The 7,147-nt window shown below is 41.6% G+C and overlaps 1 protein-coding gene across 1 annotated transcript in view; it reads right to left on the reverse strand.

Annotated features, from left to right (window-relative positions):
* Positions 1-214: 214 nt before the first annotated feature.
* Slc7a6os (solute carrier family 7 member 6 opposite strand) overlaps positions 215-7,147 on the reverse strand; it is a 9,731-nt gene continuing 2,798 nt past the window's right edge. Inside the window, exons 3-5 of the mRNA XM_031341293.1 lie at positions 3,650-3,859; positions 1,671-1,791; positions 215-636 (exon numbers count right to left, since the gene is read on the reverse strand). Of these exons, the coding sequence (XP_031197153.1) occupies positions 509-636; positions 1,671-1,791; positions 3,650-3,859 (459 nt within the window). The 3' untranslated portion in view covers positions 215-508. The remainder of the gene's footprint in view (positions 637-1,670; positions 1,792-3,649; positions 3,860-7,147) is intronic.

Raw genomic sequence — 7,147 nt, forward strand, 5'->3', positions numbered from 1 at the left:
AGTGTATTTATATATAATAATAAATCACATTCATAACCATCAGAGTCTAAAGGAGTTTGGGGGAACACAGACCTCCCCATAGCCCAAGGCAGGGGAGCCACTGTTGTCTTTGCAGAGATTCTCTCCAGGCTTCACTGGGAGGCAGGCACTCCCTCCTCCCACTAGCTCCTTTAGGCCTGAGCATAGAAGTAAAATGACAGAAAAACCACCAGGGTTGGAGGTTTTACATCACTTTATTGTAAGATCACTTCTTAAAAAAATAGAACGTCCAGGTAGTCTAAAGGCTGGCCTTGCATTCTCAGTGCTCCTCTTGGCTCCCAAACTCTCCAATGCTGGAATTATAGGTATGACCCAGCATGCTTGGCTTCACTTATCACTTACAAGTGGAAGTCCTCACTGTGCTGAGGTAAAAGTTCTTTCCACATGTTCAGAGTTAGGAATCCTAAGATGACTCTGTAGTCAGAGCCTTAAAGGCCCGTGGAAGAATCTCATAAATACCAGCAGGCCATCAATCTGAATCCAGATCATGGGAGCTGTCATAGCCAAACTCCTTTTGTACATCCAAAGGATATTTGCTCCACACAGGTCGCCTGCAGCTTCTTTCCTCCTCGCTGAGGCTGTTGTGTTCATCAGAGCCTACAAGGTGATAAAAGATTGTATTTTCCATTATAAAATACTTGCTCATTAAGAAAATTTATGATAAAGAACTTAGACAAAAAGAACTTCTAGGAGTCAGTTCTTCCATTATGTGGGTGTTGGGGGAATCAGATTTGGGTCATCAGGCTTAGCATCCAAATGATCAGGGGTCAGAGGCCTTTTTTAAAAAGATTTGTTTTAGGTAAGTACACTGTACACTGTCGCTGTCTTCAGACACACCAGAAGAGGGCATCAGATTCCATCACAGATGGTTGTGAGCTACCATGTGGTTGCTGGGAATTGAAATCAGGACCTCTGGAAGAGTAGCAGTCAGTGCTCTTAACCACTGAGCCATCTCTCCAGTCTAGGTCCTTTTTTTTTTTTTTTTTTTAAATCATCTCCTCCCCCTTTCTTTCAAGATTTGTCTAGAAATCTTATTGCTCTGCCACCTCAGCCATGTGAGTGCTGGGATGAGAGGCATGTCCTACTTGAGCCATGTGAATATTTTATCTCTTTTTAAAAATTAAATTTGTGGGCTGGCGAGATGGCTCAGTGGTTAAGAGCCCCAACTGCTCTACCGAAGGTCCTGAGTTCAAATCCCAGCAACCACATGGTGGCTCACAACCATCCATAACGAGATCTGACACTGTCTTCTGGAGTGTCTGAAGACAGCTACAGTGTACATACATATAATAAATAAATAAATCTTTAAAAAATAAAAAATATAAAAATTAAATTTGTGTGTGTTATGTATGTTATCAGTGTGTGTATGTATGTGCATATGTATACCTGGTGCCCACAGAGGTCAGAAGAGGGAGTCAGATTTCCTGGAATTGAATGAAGAATGGGTGTGCTGCTATAGAAAGAGAACCCTCATCTTTTGTAAGAAGAGCCAGTGCTCTTAGCCATTGAACCATCTCTCCAACCCAGTTAATACTTTGCCCAGCAGTTCCCCTATAAAGAGAGGGAAAACCAGCCATATGCAAGCATACCCATCAATTAATTATACCTTCAACCTCAATCTAGACTCCTACCTCTGGAGTCTTCATCTCTATCACTGCTTTCTTCATCCGGGTACTCATTGCGCCAGTTATTCTCACTGTTTTCATCATCTTCATCCTCATAAATATCTTCTGGCTGCTCATCATCATTCACCTAAACATCTCAACATAAACATGAATTTAAGTCCAAACTCTAAGTTATGTTCCTTATGGGAAGCTATTGGCAATACCATCTTGGGGAGATTCAAGTAAAGGTGCCATGTGACTCTGCTTTACTAGAGATTAGGTAATCTTGGGCCCAGATCCAGTCAAGACTCTAGTTACAGATACCACATCCCAATGCCAATAGAAGGAAAATCTGTAAAGTAGCATTCATGGATAGCCAGGTGGGAGAGGGATTTTACAACTGTGTAATGCCAAAGGTTAGGACCAAAAACTTCAGGATGAGTGGTAGAGGAAAGGAGGAAAGGTGGTGCCTATCCACACTAGTAACTAGCACAGACACATGGACACCCACTCTGGCAGACAGATACATAGACTCATGCATACATACACATAAACTGGAAAAAATAAACTTGACATTTTTAGAAAACAGAGTCAAGATGTTAAGGAAATTTTTCTTCCTTTTTTTTTTTTGAGATAGGATCTTACTATATAGCCCTGGCTGGCAGGGAACTTGCCAGTAGATCAGGATGGTCTCAGAGCCTGCCTCTGCTTCTTTTTCTTCTTTTTTTTTTTTTGGTTTTTCGAGACAGGGTTTCTCTGTATAGCCCCTGCTTCTGCTTCTTAAGTGTTGGAATTAAAAGTGTATGCCAGCAAACCTAGCTCTTAGAATTTAGAATGTGTCCATTCTTGGGGGCTAGAGAGATAACTCAGTGGTTAGAGGACTTAATGTTAAGAGGTCCTGTGTTCAATTCCTAACACCTACACGCTGGCTTACAATTATCTGCAAACTCCACTGCCAGAAGATTTTTTTTTTGTTTGTTTTGTTTTTTTTTGAGACAGGGTTTCTCTGTATAGTCCTGGCTGTCCTGGAACTCACTCTGTAGACCAGGCTGGCCTGGAACTCAGAAATTCGCCTGCCTATGCCTCCCAAGTGCTGGGATTAAAGGCGTGTGCCACCACCGCCCGGCAGCCAGAAGATGTTAACACTCTTCTGGTCTCTTTTGGCACCAGCATGCATGTGATGTGCAGATATTCAGGTGGGCAAACATCCATAAAGTTTTTTGTTCTTACTCATGTCTGGTTTTACTGTCTCAAGGTTGTGAACAAAACTTTCATTGTAAGTAGTCCAACATATTTGCTGTATTGAACTAGGGTTTCTACAAAGGATTCAGAATAGAATTTTCCTTCCAAGCAAAAACAGAACTAGAACAATGTTTATCAAGAGGAGCTAAAAGTGTGATGGTACCTGCTTGTAATCCCAATACTGGGGAAGCTCAGGCAATTGCCACAAGTTAAAAGCTTGGGCGACATTTTAAGTACAAGGCCTGCCCAGCCTACATTGTGATATCCTTTCACAAAAACAAAAAGGGGTTGTACAAGCTTAAGTACCAGAGTTTGGCTATCCAGAACCCATGTAAAAGCTGGGTGGGCTGGGTAGCCTGCCTGAGATCCCAGCAAATGGGAGGTAGAGACAGGAATCCCTGGGGTAAGCTGTCATTAGATTAGTTGGGATTGGCAAGCTCTAGTTTCAGTGAGAGACCCTCCATCAAGGAAAATACTCAATGGACTGTATGAGATCCCATTTCCCCCTTCTCCCAACCCCTCAACACCCCCCCCCCCAAAAAAAAAAGGATAGCAAGAGGACTTAGTGGTTAAAGGTGCTTGCCACCAGACCTGATGACTTAAGTTGCATCCCAGGAGTCCAAGTGGTACAAGCAAATTGTCCTGGCTTCCACACATGCACCATGCAAACATAATGAAATTGATTTTTAAAATTTAGAAACAAAAGGAGTGGGGTTCAGGAAGTCAGAATTACCCTATTATGCCCTTCTCTTGGACCTCCTTACCAGCTCCCATTCCTGGATGTAGGGCTGCACGTTCAGTATGTCCATAATCCACCATGGAGGGGTCGTATCTGTATAGTAAATGTCATATACATAGTCATTACTGTGCTCTGGTTCCTCCTGGTGTTCTGCTTGGGATCCATCCTCAGATACAATCAACTTCTCACGGATCAACTCTACAGAATTGCAGAGAATCACATCTGGATCAAATGCCTACAAAGAAACCAGATGACAGAGATTAAGACTCAAATGAGGCTGGGCGGTGGTGGCGCACACCTTTAATCCCAGCGCTTGGGAGGAAGAGACAGGCGGATTTCTGAGTTGAAGGCCAGCCTGGTCTACAGAGTGAGTTTTTATAGGCACCCTGGTAGCACAGGTGAGTATGAAACTGCAGGGAAATGCTACAGACGGCCCCTCTCAACAAGTTCATCACAGAAAGCTGCTCAGGTGCAACGGGCAACCATACAAAAGTAGGAATGTTCCATGACTAAAGCACACGGAGCGAGACTGATGCTGTCACATACGAATCAAGGGGAATTTTCTGTTGCTCTAAAGTCACAGAGGAATTAGTAAAACAAGTTTTTGTACAGGCTTTTGCTCCTTAAATATGAGTGTTTTGCCTATATGTATGGGTACACATGTGTATGTGCTGCCCTTAGAGGTCAGAAAAAGTTCTAGGTCCACTGGGACCTGAGTTGCAGATGGTTGTGAGCTGCCTTGTGGGTGCTGGGAATTGAACTCAGGTGGTCTGCAAAGAGAACTTGGTGCTTTTAACCTGCAAACAAATTCTCCAGTCCAGTAAATTAAATAGCCAATCAATCTTATATTTAGAGTAAATTAACCAGCTTCAGTCTACTTACTTTTGGGATGTAGGTAAATGGAGTAATTTTTTTTTTCTCTCCAGTTCTGAGATTTGAATTGAGGGCCTATGCAAACTACATAAAAAGCTTTATCACTGATCCTTAAACTCCTAGTTTGATTTTACTGTGGTTTTTTTTTTTTTAATTTTTATGAACAGACATTGTTCTATCTTTTGTTACTAGCTTGGATTATGTATGGAGCCCAGACTTGCCTCAAACTCATGAACAACTCATGAAACTGAGGTTCCTCAGTGCTGAGATTATAGGCATTGAGCCACCTTACTTTGTAGAAAAAAATAATTTTAAAAAGTTACAATTGTTTGTGTGTCCTAGTTAGCTGTAACTGTCAACCTGACATAGCCTAGAGTCACCAGTGAAGAGACACAATAAGGGATTGAGTAGATAGGTCTGTACCAGTTCTGAGCAAGTGCTCTAAAGCTACAAAAGAAACTAAACATAAGCCTGGAAGCATTTTCCAGTAGGGCATAGTGGCACACACCTTTAATTCCAGCACTTAAGTGGCAAAGGCAGATGTCTTGGGGGTTTTAGGCCAGCCTGGTCTATATAGTGAATTCCAAGAAAGCCAGACCCATATAATGAGACCCTATATCAAAAAACCACAACAAAGGAAGCATTTTCCATGGTCTGCTTTGAGTTCCTACCTTTTCTAATCAGAAAGGAAACTAGAATAGTAGTACTACATGGTTTGCATGGCACGGTGCACATGGGAATCCTAGGGGACTGAACTCAGGTTTTATCTTTACTTGCTGAACAATCTTGCCAGCCCTTAGAAAAATTAGTATTTGCATATATGCTTACCCATATTTTCAGTTATATTATACAGACCACTTTCCATTGTTAAACACGTATTTCCCATGTTGCTCATCTTCAGTGTTATCAAAGGTGTTGATTCTACTCCATTTGGAGTAGAATAACAAGCAGTTTTAAGGTGCCTTATGTGGGTGTTGGAAATCTTCATGATGAAACAGCAAGTAAACTACTGAGCCATGTCTAGAGCCCCATGCATACCTATAGTCCTTGAACTAATCATTAGCAGTATCACAATATTTCATTTCTCATTTGAAGAATGGTGATAACCCTGGAGAAAACAAGCCCTTACCCAACTTCACCACTGTCATTCTATTTAAGATGTAGATGACTCCTGAAAGCACCAACACTTACCACTATCTGAGGGCTGCATGCCAATCAACCAAGGGAAGAGAAGGAACTTGCTGTGCTCCACTGACTATAGGTTCAAATTATCTTTCCTAGGAAAAACAAACTCATGCATGGTACCTGCAATATTAGATTTGTTTCCACACAGTAATGTAAAGCTTAGTCACCTGTAACCTATGGAATGCCGAGACTGTAGCTTTACCATGCCTTCTTTCTTTCACAGCTGTTTTGCCTCTAAATTAGCTGTTCTCAACCCCATGGGTTGGAACCTCTTTGGGGGAAGGGGTGTTGCATATCAGATATCTTGCATATCAGATATAATTCATAACAGTAGCAAAATTACAGTTATGAAGTAGCATAATAATTTTATGGCTGGGCATCACAAGAGGAACTGTATTAAAGGGTCACAGCATTAGGAAGGTTTAGAACCATTACTCTAAGTTCTTTCCAGAGTATTATGCTTGTTTTTTCATGGACTACCTCATAAGAAAACTCCAGTTTCATCAGTTTATGTAATATTTAATTACCAACACAACTTTAAGCACACCAGTTAGCTGGAGGTGTACTGGTGGAAGCCTTTAATCTCAGTACTTAGGCAGAAGCAGGCAGAGCTCTCTTGAGCTCAAGGCCAGCCTGGTCTACATAGTCTCAAACAAACAAAACATACAAATACAGGCATAGAAAAGCCCAGGTAATACAGCTAGAGACTCCACACCCTCACTTCAATAAGCAGTGTCAGTAAGTTAATGGGAACACACACACTCAAAGAGCATAGTAACAAAAGGAGAATCAGGGTTCATCAGGAGTGACAGTAGAGATGTACAAAACCTCCTAATAACTATTATTTTGAGCCTGGTCTACAGAGTGAGTTCCAGGACAGCCAGGGCTACACAGAGAAACCCTGTCTTGAAAAACCAAAAAAATAAAAAAGAGCAAAAAAAACTATTACTTTGAATAACCAATGCCTGCTAATAAAAACTTTCTGAAAAAGTAAAAACAAAATGGTGATAAAAGTATCTAATTCACAGTATTTGTGAAGATTAAGTAAAGGAAAATACCAAGTTAGAAATATATAGAACACCTGCCCCAAGTTTGTTCCTTTGTAGTGACAATTCTTTTTTTTTTTTCTTCCTCGAGACAGGGTTTCTCTGTGTAGCCCTGGCTGTCCTGGAACTCACTCTGTAGACCAGGCTAGCCTCAAACTCAGAAATCTGCCTGCCTCTGCCTCCCAAGTGCTGGGATTAAAGGCATGCACTACCACTGCCTGGTGAATTTTGGTTTCTTTTAAAAACACAGAAATAGGGGGCTGGAGAGATGGCTCAGTGATTAAGAACACTGATTGCTCTTCCAGAGGTCCTGAATTCAATTCCCAGCAACCACATGGTGGCTCACAACCAGCTGTAATGGGCTCTGATGTCCCCTTCTGGTGTTGTCTGGAGACAGCAACAGTATACTCACATACATA

This window comes from Mastomys coucha, unplaced genomic scaffold (genome assembly GCF_008632895.1).
Source record: "Mastomys coucha isolate ucsf_1 unplaced genomic scaffold, UCSF_Mcou_1 pScaffold22, whole genome shotgun sequence".
NCBI classification, from domain to species: domain Eukaryota; kingdom Metazoa; phylum Chordata; class Mammalia; order Rodentia; family Muridae; genus Mastomys; species Mastomys coucha.